This window comes from Pinus tabuliformis, chromosome 5_1 (genome assembly GCF_031772625.1).
Source record: "Pinus tabuliformis cultivar Carrire ecotype Pingquan chromosome 5_1, CPIR1, whole genome shotgun sequence".
Lineage (NCBI taxonomy): Eukaryota > Viridiplantae > Streptophyta > Pinopsida > Pinales > Pinaceae > Pinus > Pinus tabuliformis.
This window is the reverse complement of record NC_142305.1, coordinates 213,907,853-213,923,244: the sequence shown is the minus strand read 5'-3', so window position 1 is coordinate 213,923,244 and position 15,392 is coordinate 213,907,853. Positions and strand designations below refer to the sequence as shown.

Genomic DNA, 15,392 nt, shown 5'->3' with positions numbered 1-15,392 from the left:
CTATGTTTTATTTGCCTCTCACATGTTGTCTATTTAAATAGAGCTCTAAAGTTCAGTAAAGACCTATCAAGGTGGCTTCTCAACACCAGAAATCCCTTCACTAATGAAGCCTACATCACAACTCAACATTAGAATAGAATCATTTACCCTACTGTTGGGTGAAGAAGCCCAATCAATAAACAAATCAAACCCGCTATATAAAAGAATAGATCACTCCATCCTGAAGCACAAAGTGAGCATCGTGGGCCATTCACCCCTAGCTAAATCAGCATGGGCCCATGGGTGAATGTATCAATCTCCCCTAGTTAAATCAGCATGACCCCATGGGAGAAATTTTACCCCTGGGCCATTCACCCCTAGCCAAATCAGCATAGCCCCATAGGTGAATGTACCATTGCCCCACTAGTCAAATCAGCATGACCACATGGGGGAATGTCTGCCTGATGCTGCAAAAACATCAACAAATCGCACATCATTATTGCCACATTCCATTAGAAGATATCCACTTATATAATTAGGAATATTCAGTACCTGAAAAACCATCCATTTCTCTAGCAGAACTTTTCTGCATACAGAAAGTCATTCATTTATCTTAAAAGAGATCCTCCAGTCCCATTCAAAAGTGATCTTTCTTTAATTTCTGTATGGCTAATGTCAAGCAAAGCTCCACAAGTAAATTAAATATAATATCTCATGTCCATAAGTTCTCGGGTTTTCACACAGTAAGCTAAAGGAACAGGGGACCCCAACGTAAATGGATGTGTACAATTAGCATCAAAATAATGAGCAATATATGTAAAATAAGATACAATTATTAACATCCAACAAATCACAAGTAGGTCAATGGGACTGCTAAGTACTATAGTATCAATACACTCAGAGCACAAATGTCACTCCCATGAAAACCAAAGGCAGAACTTTAAATAGCTTACATCCCAAAGGGCATGCTATAAGTCATAAACAGTTTGGTCCCAGATTAGTATTTAAAAGATGGAAATTGGCATGGGATCTTAATGTACATACCAGGCCTGCAAAACTGTTGCTTGTAATTCTGTTGACATAAAGCAATTCTCTATGCAAGAATGTGGGTTCTGCCTAAGCTTACTGGCTCAATTACAACTAATATTCAATGGAATATTATTGCAATATGAGCCCTTACAAGCATTTCTACCCTCCGTGTGTGTGTGTGCCACTTCGCACTATTGGAAATTGTCTTTACAGTGGTCTTCTATCTATAACAAGTGTGAAAATTCCAAATCCTTCCAAAAGCAAAGGAATCAATCATATGTATACAATGTGCTTGATCACATTCTATACCTAGCAGGTATTGATGTTAGCTCTCAATTGACAAAGTTAGTAATAAGCATATCTGCAACAAAATACATCTAACATATACTTCCCACATAGACATGCAAAACTGATGTTATAATCTTCACTTCGAAAATGATTTCCCATCCAAATTCCTTATTTACATGTTCAAGATGTTGTAGACATTCTTTATTTTGCTACTATTATTGCTGTATTTTCAAGCCCATTGACATATATTGGTCATTAAAGGTCATCAACATGATTTGTCTCCTCCTTTTTGTACATTTTCTTCCATTTTGCATTCTAATAAAATGCTGATTTGACCGATTTACTTTGGATACCATGTTTAACTGATACGAAAACGTAACAGTTTCAATCATTTTGCTGGAATTATGACCTGGCAAATTTCTGGTTCAAGGGTTTTCATAAGAGAAGTCACAGTGATTCAAAAAATGCTGGAATGCATAACAGCAACACTGTGCTAAGACGCCATGAATCAGAACTTCATTAAAAATATAAGATGGCTCAGTAAAATAGACCAACTTCCCAGAAATTGTACAAAACTACTTCTGAGTTTAACCAGATAGCTGAGAAATACATAGGTGTTCAAACTTCAAAGTTTAAACCTTGACTACTGAAAAGATTAACATCAATTTGACCAAACCTTAAATTTCTTATTATTCCCAAGAAAGATGAGCGACAGAAGACAGGAAGCTACATCTTTAACATAAAGCATAATCAATAAAGCAAAATTCGTATGTTCCATAAAATTCTGGTCATCCACTATTACAGAGAAACGTAACATAAAAATTTAAGATACTTTGTGTGAAGAACATATAATGATGCATAATAAAACTCTTCTCAGAAATATTTGTAACATGCATTCTCCACCTTTTTTTCTAATTAATGCAAGTCACAATAGAAAGCACCACAAGGAATGAAGTAAAAAAAATAGAAAACTTACTGGACATGAGTAGTCAGTGGAAGGGCAGCATATCCAACAATAACCTGAAGCACAAAACATGAAAAGCCGGTATTGAATTAATTTGAGTACTACGGTACACAACTGAAAAAATGCAATGTCATAATTAACATCTGTTCTAGGGAAACTTCACAATCAGAACTTCTTAATAATGACCTCCAACTTAACTCACCACTCATAAAGTAATCATATACTTAATAAATAATAATCTTGAAGACAACATAAATAAGTCACTAACAGACAAGATAAACTTCATGACAAACTACAATCAGCAACATGCTTGGGGATAACAAAGATCTGTGCCATGTTTATTTTCTCTTTAGCAGAGATAGGAGTTCTTTGGAATCCACTTTTAGTCGTTAGGCCAGCCAATAATTCATTAATAACTGCTATTTAGGGTTTCAGAACTTGAAGTGCAGAAATCTTTCTCATGGAGTCAGCTACCATTCTTACAGCTGTTTCATGGAAATGTAAAACATGCAATCTCTTGATTTCCTAACACTTTCTCAAATGAATTTCTCTTACAATTCTTAGAATTCTAGCTGCTATAAGTAAATTTTCAGCATTTCCTGATGCTGCATAAAATTACCAGAGCTTCCGAAAAGATAATTTTCTGATTGATATGTGCACAGTTAGGGAAATGCAGTAATATGTACGAACCAAGAAAGAAGCCCTTACAGAAAGCATCCACACATGAACAAGAGGAGTGTTAGTTTATGGTAGCAGTGGACAGGTGTTCTAGACTCTATGATGTCTAAGAGGCTAAGGAACACGAGATATCCAAAACCCAGAAAAGGTTTTGCGAGATAAGACTCAGAAACGCCTTAATTAAATTAATTAGCCAATAATTTAATTATTTCCTAAGTCTAGCTTAGGAAAGTTGGTTAATTAAAGTTAATTAATGAAGGTAATTTGATTTTGTTCTACAGAATTCTATTGATGTAGTTAAAGTGATCTAAGCCATTGATTGGGATTAGATATTGGCCATTGGTTGCCCAACAGAAGATTATAAGAGCAAGTCAAGGACTTGAAGAAGGGGGATTGAGTGAGTTTGAGCAATTCGACTTACCCAGTTTGTAGCATTCAGCAAGGGCGCAGTTGAAGCTAGGGAAAGCATCAGAGCAACGGTTGCAGCAGAGATTTGGGAGCAGAGATTCTGGAGGAAGATATCCTCAGTATTTACAATGTCCAGGAGACAAGAAAGAGTGAGGCCAAATTATCTGCAGAGGAGGTCGTACTAGCCAGAAACCCCAGTGCGAGTTGTTGGAAGAGACTTGTTTCAGTTGTCAGTCGCTGGATCAGAGTCTTGGAGGGAGAGCGAGTTGGTTCCAGAGAAAGAGGGAGGCTAGACGTCTCACCTGGAGGCATTTCCGAGGCTGCACAATTCTCTCCAACCAGGCAGTGCGCATTTATGGGTTGTAATGTGAGTGGCCAGGAGGAGGTGCGAGCAGGCGAAGAGAGGCCAAGTTGATTGCAAAGGGAGACAAGGGTGTCTTCCAGATATTTTGCCAATAGATTTCCGGAGGTTTGCCAAGTTAAGCAACCAGTTGTAATATTTCTTTCAAATTGTTGCATAATAATAAAACCCTCATCTGCTGCATTGGTTTCCCTTTGGGGTTTTTCTAGAGACAATTGGTCAAAAACAATGGTGTGAACTTTGTGTGTGTGCATCTATTTCTCAATTCCATATTTTATATTTCCACAACGTTTTTATTGTGAAGAATGCATCAATTAACACATGCAGCTTGCAAGGTACATTGGAATATCACCATATTCTCTCTCACACATACACACACATAGATAGATAGATCAAATTGAAATCACTACCACCATCCAACTATGATTCACTACTGTGATCCAATTATGATAACACGTAACTGTCAAACAATGGGAGCCTGCATTAAATTACAGAAGTGCATTAAATAATATAGGGATATATAAAATTCTAAGTGCAGATAAGGTGTATTCATTGGGCAAACCAGAACTATTCATTGAGCAAACTGGGGCATACCTCGTCAAGATTCAAAACAGTTAATTGAGAAAATCATAGCCATGTGGAGCTTATGTTTCAGGAGACTTATGATACAACCTCTGTTTTACAACTCGGCCGAGTTGAAACCGAAACGGCCGTTTCGGACCGAGTCAAACCCCAACACAATGACCCGGCCAGCAACCCGGCTCGGCTGACCGAGTCAGCTATGACTCGGCCGAGTCATCCAATGACTCGACCGAGTCATAGCTGACTCGGTCAACCCGGCCGGGTCCGTATTGACTCGGCCGAGTCATTAAAAGCACGGCTGGGCAGCGTATTTTATGAATTAAATTCACTTTTTTGCTGTTTTTTGTTTAAGTTAAGTAGGGTTTGTGGATTCCAAAGGGTAATGGTAGATTGTTAAATGCTTTTGGGGTCCATTTCCCCCTCCCAAACTCTATTTAAGACAGCCAAATGCTCTCATTTCACTCACAGCAGTCTTATGCATTTGAGTGAGAGTCTTCTTTGAGAGTTAGTGAGCAGTTCTTGAGCTTGTTTTGGAGCAGCAGTGAGGAGTCTTGGAGGAGCATTGTAGCTGGAGTGAGGAGCTTCTTGGGCAGCCATTTGGAGCAGCATTGAGGAGCTGATTCTTGGAGCAAGCTTGAGGAGGCAGTTTGTGCCTGGAGGTATTTTTTTCCACCTCTATAAATCTGTTTTTACTTAGTAAATTTTAGGTGCATATCAAGATAGCTTAGAGAGTGTTTTTAGTCAAATAAATGAACATTGAATCAATTTTTTTTTTTTTTTTTCATTTTCAGATTGTTTTCCTAGTCAAAAAATGGCACCTAGAGCAAAAGATCCTGCTTGGGCATATGTTGAAATGGTTGATAGTGAGATGTGTTGCAAGTTTTGCCATAGGAAAATTAAGTCAGGTCCTGGGGGGATTCATAGGCTGAAACAACACTTGGCAGGGATTAAAGGCAATATTACTCCATGTCCCTCTGATCAAATTGGGGAGATTAGAAAGAATTTGTTGGAAAGCTTTGAAAAATTTAAAGAAGAAAAGACTAGGCAAAAAGAGATACAGGCTGAAATTGGGAGGAAGAGGGAGATACAAAGAATGATGGCTGCCAACCCCCACTATGAGTTTGAGGGTTCTTCCTCTATCCCTCAAACTGATGCATCAAACCCTTTCCGTTATGTTCCTCCCTCTTTTGCTTCTGTTCAAGATAAGGGAAAGGGTAGAATGAAGGGTGATGGGACTATCAAAAGTTTTTTCACTCACTCAGGCTCCTCTCCATCAGATGCACATGGTCCTGAAGTTAGTATTAGTAAAGGTCTTGCTCAGCCCACTTTAGATGACCATTGGAAGAAAGAATTGAGGGAGACTGCTTGTGACTACATAGCTAGATGGTGGTATGATGCTGATATCCCCTTTAATGCTGCTCGTTCACCATATTATGAGCCTATGTTTGAGGCCATACATGCTGCTGGCAAAGGCTTCAAAGGCCCTACTATGCAAGAGCTAAGGGGGTTTCGTTTGCAGAAAGAAATTAAATCAATTAATGAGTATTTGCAAGATTTCAAGGAATCATGGGCAAGAACAGGGTGTACCATCATGTCAGATGGATGGACTGATCAAAGAAACCGTACCATCATAAACTTTCTTGTCTTCTGCCCACAGGGAACCATGTTTTTAAAATCAGTTGATGCATCTGATAAGGTAAAAGATGGCCACTTGTTGTTTCAGCTATTGGATGAGGTTATTGAGGATGTGGGGGTGGCTAATGTTGTTCAAATCATCACAGACAATGCCTCTAACTATGTTCTTGCTGGTAGACTGTTAGAGGAAAAACACAAGACCATCTTTTGGACCCCATGCGTTGCACATTGCATAGACCTCATGCTTGAGGATATTGGAAAATTAGATTGGGTCAGAAACACTGTAGATAATGCCAAAAGCATAACAAAATTTATCTACAATCATACACTGGTTTTGAGTCTCATGAGGAAACACACTGGAGGCAAGGATATTATTAGGCCTGCCATCACTAGATTTGCTACACATTTTTTGACATTGCAATCTATGCTTTCCCAACATAGAAACTTGCAAAAGATGTTTTCCAGTGATGAATGGAATCAAAGCAGTTGGTCTAACAAACCAGAAGGCAGAGAATTGAAAAGGAAAGTCCATGATGAAACTTTTTGGAGAAAGGCAGCAGAGATTGTGAAGCTTGCTGAGCCACTAGTTAAGGTGTTGCGGTTGGTGGATGGGGAAAGGTTGGCTATGGGCTTCATTTATGAGGCTATGGATCAAGCAAAGGAGCAAATAAAGACAGCATACAAGGATAGAGTGGCAAAGTATGGGCCCATTTGGGCAATCATTGATGAAAGATGGAACAATCAACTCCATCGCCCTATACATGCAGCTGGGTATTTTTTGAACCCACGGTATCATTATAAAGCTAAGGAGTCAGGAGCTTTGAGGGGGGAGGTCAGAGATGGACTGGTTGATTGCATTGAGCGCATGGTCCCATCGGAGTCTGATCAGCTGCTGATACATCAGCAGGTCACATCCTTCAGCAATGCAACAGGTACCTTTGGGAAGAACCTAGCAAAGATTGCAAGTTAAGCAGATGAGCCAGGTAAACAAAAATTTCAATTTTCAATTTCTTAATGGTTTTACTTTTTTTATTAAAGTTTGTTAAATCATTTATAATTTGAAAGTTAGATATAATTTGTAATTTTGTTGAGCTTCAGCCTTCATCTAACTCATAATTCATTACACTCCTATGTTTTTTGCAGCACAATGGTGGGAGGCCTTTGGTGGCCAGTGCCCTGAATTGCAAAGGTTTGCAATTCGTATTTTGAGTCAAACTTGCAGTGCATCTGGGTGTGAGCGCAATTGGTCTGTCTTTGAGAGGATTCACACAAAGAAGAGAAACCGTTTGGAGCAAAAACGGTTGAATGATCTAGTTTTTGTCCAATACAACCTTCGGCTCAGACGGAACCAATTGCTGAACAAAAGACCTGATTCAGATCCCATTGTGTTGGAAGACATTGATCCAACATCAGATTGGGTAGTGGAGAGTCGTCTACCAGAGTTTGATCCTGATGAGGATCTTGAGATTGATCAACTTGATGTTGAACATCCACTGCAGCGTGTTCAGTTGAATGCAGATCCCGATCCACCAGCCTCAGTCTCACAGCCAGCTAATAGGACTCCAGTTGTAGGTGCTTCGCCTTCCTCTACTCAGCCACGACAGAAGCGCAGCCGCATTTGTACTCTATCTCAGCTTGCATCTGTTGCACAGCCTAGTGGTACTGGCACCACTTCTACAGTTGCAGTTGGAGACGATGATGATGAGGAGGAGCCATGGGGCCCCTTGTCTGACTCTGATGATGATGATCCAGAGATTGGTCGAGATGATCTTGGCTCCTCTGGCAGTAGCTACTAGCCTCCTTGGTTATTTGTATTTTGTTTTGACTCTTGAGTCTTTGATCATGTATGACAGACTACAGTTGACTATGTATTTACTATTGCCATTGGGTACCATTTTGATATAATGGATTGGTTCATGAGCCTACTTTGATCATATGTTGTCTTCCATGTATATTATAATGTTGTGTGTTTGGAAACTTGAATGAAAATCTTTAAAATTATGTTTAAAATATTTAAAATTATGTTTTTTTATAAAAAAAATAAATATTTAATGTATTTTTTACAACGACCGAGTCATTGAAATCGAGCCGGCCGAGTCATTACCGAGTCGGAGTCGGAGTCAGAGTCGATCCTCGGCCGAGTCGGAGTCCGAGTCCGAGTTGTAAAACATTGGATACAACTCACCATCTGTCACCCAAATCATGTAAAGCTCTGACCGGCATATCACATCCTAACATCTTAACGGTGCTTAAGGTAAAAGCTAACATGAAAGGTTAAACATTCAAAAAATTCTTGAAGTTAAAAAGCGAAGATCAGACACATCCACAAGGGTTTATTAATTCAATGATATAAATAGATACGTATATCACTTACAAAGGTCTATAAAAAAATGGTTAGGTTATATGTATCATTGAAAAAATGAATAGAAGAAAACCATTTGAAGATCAGCCGCATCCATAAGGGTTTATTAACTCAATGATATAAAGAGATAGATATATCAATTACAAAGGTCTATAAAATAATGGCTAGGTTATATGTATCATAGAAAAAATAAATAGAAGAAAATCCTTCGAAGATCAGCCGCATCCATAAGGGTTTATTATTTCAATGACATAAATAGATAGGTATATCAATTACAAAGGTCTATAAATCATAGTTAGATTAGAAAAGATAAATAGAAGAAAACTCTTTTTAAGGTACAAAGTACATTTTTTAATTCAAGAGGTTGAGCTCAGTACCAACCTGGTTTTGAAGGGGTCTGTTTCAAGTTGCAAAGAACACCAGAACTTGAAGAAAGTAATCATGGAACACTTATTTAAAAATAAGTGTGTGCCATTCCAGAAAGAATTGGAAGAACTTCAAACATAATTTGTAAACTCTGGAAATACATTATCTACAAGATGACAACCAATTTCTCAGCAAAGAGGTCATCTGATAGGAAACTGTAATCGCTGGAAGATAAACAAAGATCGAGTGAAAGAGATTAACAATCTCGAGAAAACGGTTAATACCCTGCAAGCCATGGATCAAGCACCAATTTTACAAAATGTTGCAATCTGATGTGATGAGTAATTGCCTCAATGGGAAAAGCAAAAAACTAGTTCAAGAAGAAAAATGCAAAAGTTTGACCAAGATTTACCAAAACCAGATAAGGAAATAGCTTGTCCTAAAAGTCATAGGCAAACCCTGCTGACTAAGGTTAAAAAATTTGAGTGCAAGGAAATATCAATTAAAAAAGTCGACAAACGCGCGTCCACTAACCGAATTGAATCAACCATTTTTCAAAAGTCAAATGTGTAAAAACTATTGATGAAAAGACTAAAGAAATCAATGAAAATTAAAAGTCAAGTGCCACTATTCACAAAATACCATCGATCAATAAAACAACAAAGTATATGATGAAGGTTTGACTACACAAATTATAGCGAATCGAGTATCCAAAATCAAGATCAAGAAGCAAATTACAAAGCTACCTTAATCCCATCCCAATCACAGGAACCACTCAAACTACCAAACTCAACATTACTATGAACAAATATGTCACTCTCCTCATATTCTAAAGAATCAGAATTCCAATTTAACTTGGGAGTTATTATCAAATACCCACTTAGAATAGTAACCAGAGAAGTTCAATTTGGAAGATGTATCATTAGACAATACAAGAAAAAAACAACTTAGGATAGATTGACCCTTTCAACATGTGACAATTTTGTTTAAACCTTCAAAGATCTTCTCGTCTGTTAGATTTTCTCAGCACAGCCAAACAATTAAAGTGCCTGTAAATTCTTATACCCAAAAATTTATTTTTACTGAAAACCCAAAAAACTCAAATATGAAATCTACGCACAATCAAGTTTTACCACAGCTAAACTTCTAACAAATTATGCACAGCAGAAACAAGAAATCAGAGCACATAAATTTTTACACAGCTTTTATCCTAAAAAGCCCCAGTGTGGGGAAAAACAAGCAAAGATGGATTTTATTAAGCTTCAGAGAAAATAATCAGGAAATAATTACAGCAGCAAATCCAGAGAATGTACAGCTAAGAACGGCCACAGAAATCAGCCCTCTCTCTCCTGCAATGGTACAGCCTGAAGTACAGCCTCTCTCCAGTAGAGTATAGCCCCTTTTCTCAGCAGATCTCAGCCCAAGGTTCGGCCTCTCCTCCAGCAGTAAACTCAACCCAGATACTCCGCCTTTCTCTCCTGCCAACCGGGCCTAAGGTTCGGCCGCTCTCTCATTGCTCAATATGACCAGGCTATGGCCCATCTTTCTCTGAACAAGATGGCCCCTTCTCTCTTCTGCTCGACCTTCCTACTTCTCACCCATATCGGTCCCCTTCTCTCTCACCTGGTGCGATCTCTAACGTGTGCTTCACCCACTCATTCCAGCAATTTATAATTTCTCTCATAACCCTATTTCCTCCTTGAGATCTTCAAAGAAAAGATCAAAGGCCAAAATTTGATCTTATCACTTTCTTTGATTTTGTCAAATGGAAATATTAATTTCCAAAGTTAGAAACTTTAGAAATCTAAGTTACAAAGCCAATAATAACTAATTAAATTAATTATCATGTTTTTCCTAAGTTTGGACTTGGGAAGAATTAAAACAGCGAAATAAGTAAAATTTTCAACATATCTTCTGCATGCTTTGACACCAGGCCTATCCAGAGACACCTATCCAAACTATAATTTTAACACTCTCTCTTAGCAAAGAAGGTGTTCTACGCCACTCCCAACTTGTCCCAAAAGAATACAAACTTGCCTTTCATCAAGGCCTTTGTGAGGATGTCTACAACTTGTTCATTTGTAGGTACATATTGCAGCTTCAATTTACCTTTCTACACAGTTCTAGATGAAGTGCTACCTGATCTCTACGTGTTTCGATCTGTCATGAAACACTGGATTATCTGACAGCTTGATGTAGCTCTGATTGTCACAATGTGTCACAATCGGCTCCAACCCCTGATCAAACAGCCCCATGAATAACTTCTGAAGCCAAATGGCCTCACATGATGCCAAACTTGTTGCCATGTAATCAGCGTTAGCAGAACTCAGTGCAACTGAATTTTGTTTCCTGTTGAACCAAGAAACAGCTCCAGACCCCAAGTTGAAACAGCAACCTGAAGTACTTTTCCTATCAACTGCACTGCCTACCCAATCATCATCTAAATAAACCACTAGCTTCACTCCATCTCCTGAGACATAACTCAACCCATACTCCACCTTACCACACAAATACTTATGTGCTTCGCTACCACCCAGCACACTTCGCTCAACCATAAATTCACTGAGTGTACTGACAGAAAAACATATATCTCGTCTGGTGTTGACCAAATACAAAAGAGAGTCAATCAATTACCTGTATAAAGTCAAGTTCACTGCCTCTAACTTGGAAACATGAATTTTCTTCCAATTAGGCACCATTGGTATAGCCATAGGCTTGCAGTCCTACATCCTGAATCGCTTCAAGATTTTCACAATGTGCTTCCCTAGTCCAAGGAATGTTTGCCCATCTCTCTGTCATGCCTCTAGCCCCAAGAAGTAGTGCATCAACCCCATATACTTCATCTTGAACTCAAAAGCAAGCTCCCTCTCCCAATCTGCAATCAGCTTCCCTGAACCTATAAGAAACAAGTCATCTGCATGTAACACAAGAATGAGTGGCTCTACTGCAGGTTTGAGTCAGCATCACTCTTGGTCAAGCCCATTCCAAGTAGATAGCTATATATCCTGGAATACCATGCACATGTTGCTCACTTCAATCCATACAGAGCTTTCTTCAACCAACAACTTCAAATCCCCACGGTTTCTCTCTATAGACCTCTTCCTCATTTGCACCATTGAGAAATGTCGTCCTAACGTTCATCTCATGGATCTTCCAACCCATCTCTGCAGCAAAGGAAACCACGGCCATGATGGAGGAATAATTGGCCACAGGGGTGAATGTCTCATCATAATCAACTCCCTCTCTCTGCGAGAACCCCCTAGCCACAAACCAGGATTTGAACTTTTCAACGTTGCCATCTACAGCGTGTTTGATCTTATAGATCCACTTAGTTCCCACCACTGATTTCCTTTCCAGTCGTGGCACAACATCCCATAAATCATTCTTCATGATGGAAGAGTACTCTTCCACCATGGCATTCCTCCACATCTGCTCCTCAGATTCCTCCTGAAAACTGGAAGGCTCAGCCTCAATAAACTTGCTCATAAGTGTGAAAATTCCTTGAACTGCAACTGTTAGAATTTATTCTCCTAACTGATTAGCTGTTCATTAATTTCCTGATTAATATCGAATAAATCACACTGCAATCCTTCACAGCAAAATAAATACGTTGCGGAAAATTAAACTGGAACTAAGCAATTCATGCACACAATTAATACAGTTATTTTGGACTAATGTCCCTGGAAAATCCACAAAGGGAAAACCGATGTAGCAGATGAGGGTTTATTTTATTATGCAAAAATCTGAGAATTACAATTGTTGGCTTTGTTACCCACCACTTGTAGGTAGTGTATATAGGAGAACATTTTTCTCCTAGATGGTCCTCAGTTGGCAGCCAGCAACCCCTTGAAACCGCTAGATAGCTCAATGTGCCATTATCTCTGACACCTGAGCTGGCCATGTGGTCCCTCGACCACTTGTCATGAATGTATGTTTTGAAAGTGGGCCTCCCGACCCCAAAGGTATGGCTTTTCATTAGTATAGTTGAGTAACTTTCCTCACTTGTCATGGGCACTTTTGGATATGGATTGGTGGGAGGATTCAACAGAAAGAGTGGGTTAGGCTTGTATTCTTGTCTCCATTGCTCGATTTCGTGGTTACCCTTGTATCCTAGTGTCGTGGGATCTCCTTTAATGACCATTTGGCTTTTGGGTTGGCATTACATGCGAAATCTCGATTTTGGTCACGTTGTTCTGCTTCCCATACCACCTACATCACTCCCCATCCACTCATTTTAGCCCCATTCATCTTTTTTCTAATCTGGGTCTACATAGGGTTAGCCTCCCCCTACCCTTGCGTACACCTTGGGTCGGGCCTGGAACGATGCCCCGGAGGTTGATCAGCAAGGAAAATGTACCACAGGAAATGTACCACAAAATGCAAAAGATGGTCAAGACATAAAATTTAACACATGGGCAAAACCCAAACATGAGCTCTACCCCTTACCCATGGCCATCACCCTGGTTCCTATGGGCCCTAGATGAGCCCCTCTATCATTAATGAACCCATGATTGTCCCAACCCCTGGCGAGCGATGAACCACCCCACCTTAAGGGGCTATTCACTACTGCTACATCTCACACATCATGTTCTCCATCCACTGGAGCCCCGAGCAATTATGAAGAAAAATCAATAAAAGGCAAAAGGCATATGAAAAAGGGTGGAAAAAAAAGGTTGAGGTAACTCATGTACCACGATTTGCTCCCTCCTACACTCATATACCGAGGTGTGGGCTTCCCTTATTATAGCTACCCATGAACCATGGCATGTGGTCTAAATGATTTTCCTTGATCACCACTCTGCTCCATTATTATATCATTTTACACCTACCATTTGAGGGATGTATCACGGACATGTCACCCTCTCTAGAGGTTGTAACCACCTAATAGGGTCCTTGGCTAACGCCTTATTGAGCTTGGAGACACTTGTGCATACCAAAGCCCACTACGGAAGGGCATGCCACCATGAAGTGCCCCATTGGTTTCAAGACTTGTAAGCTCTTTTACTTGATTATTCTAATGATTTGTTGTATTGGAAGGCAACGGGACACATTGGATCTTATGCAAGATTGCAGGTGGATCCCCATTTGGGGCTTGGTCTCCCTATACAAGGTCCTAGCCATCCAGAGGGCCACATTGGCAATTGTAGGGTGAGCATTGAGAGCCATGGACCTCCACCATAGCCGAGATAACTTCATGGATACCCAGCAATCCTCGTTGATTGCTCTTATTCCACCTTTTGGATGAGGACGATGCATCTAGTTCACTATGCCCAGTCGGCTCCACAAATGTACCATACACTTGGCAAATGTTCTAGGATCCAAAGGATTGTCCCCTGCGGCAAAGGAAGGGCTTATGTCATCATTCCAACCATTACAGCAGCAAAACATCCCCTTTGAAGCTCGGTCAAAGGCAGTCAAACTCTGCCTCCTTAGCTCGCCAAATTCAACCCAAAACAATCATCCAAACAACAATCAAACTTGGTCAACCTGAAATCAACTCTACAATCAACACAGGTCAAAGTGCCCAGAAATTCTCAATTTCTGTGCCAAAGAGTATGTCCTGCCGAAAATGAAATTTTCCCAAAAGAATCACAGTCAAAGGATGAGTCAAAGTGCCTAGTCAATGCTAGTCAAACCCTGCAACAACTCTGAAATTTCGGCCCTGTAATATGCCCAAAAATTCATCCTCATTTCCAACCACACGTGTGAGATGACCTGTTGCCCAATAGCTATACGAACCAACTAGATCAGGAGAGAGAAGAAAACTTGAGTGAGTGAGATGTCAGTTGACGTTGGAGGTCACTTATATTTATACAAGTTCTTGAGGGTGAAATGACATGTCCCTTGGGCTTCATGAGCCTACACGATGATGTGACCGACCATGATAATTTGCAAATGTGTAGTCAAAAATTCAAAAACACATTTTTACTTATCCAAATTTAATGATCTTTAGGTCGATTTTGGTCCTCTCGAAAAGAGGAATTCAATGCAATAATCATCTCCATCAAATGAGCTATCCAAAGTGGAATTTAGCCCTAGTTGCCAATTTTAACAAACTCTCACTATAGAACTCGACCTCTCTGCAGGGAAATTCGACCTTCCTTTCCCATCAGTGGAAACTGGAAAACCTCTTGAGAATTCTTCTAGAAACTCTCTCTATTGCTCCCTTAATCATTGATGCTCCTCCACTAGCTTGAATACTGCCCTCACTGAATCACTACGCACTGGGAAATTCGCATTGCCTGAATAATTCACTCCCTTGCTTGTGTCTCCCCTCATCCCATCGATCTACTCCTATAATTTATTATTGGAGCTTCAACGGCCATGATTAGATCCTCATCAATTGCTAAGATCATCTTAGACTCGATCCATGTGAGTTTCTAGATGTTAAGTTATGGTATGTTCTATAGTTAGAGCAGTTTACATCTTTTCTTCTTATTAGCCACAGATTAGCAATCACATATACATTAAGTAAAGTGCAGATAGAACATTAAACGATCAACAAAAAACAAGCCAAGACAAGAGACACAAGATGTGGCGGCTAGCTAGGGACAAACCCCAATGCGAGGAAACCCTTTGATCAAATCTTCTTTTATCTTAAATAGTTTAGTAGAGAGAAAATAGTACAAACTCAAAATTCTGTAATTTTATTTCAGCAGCAGCAAACCCTAGATCAGCAAAGTCAAAATTAGTCAAACGAGTTGAAATTGAGCTCCAATATGCTTGGTCAATTTCCAGTC

At 39.6% G+C, this 15,392-nt stretch overlaps 1 protein-coding gene across 1 annotated transcript in view; it reads right to left on the bottom strand.

Annotated features, from left to right (window-relative positions):
- Positions 1 to 15,392, bottom strand: part of SPK1 (guanyl-nucleotide exchange factor) — a 312,986-nt gene that overhangs the window by 216,641 nt on the left and 80,953 nt on the right. Inside the window, 1 exon segment of the mRNA XM_089431973.1 lies at positions 2,273 to 2,316. Coding sequence (XP_089288099.1) covers positions 2,273 to 2,316 — 44 coding nt within the window.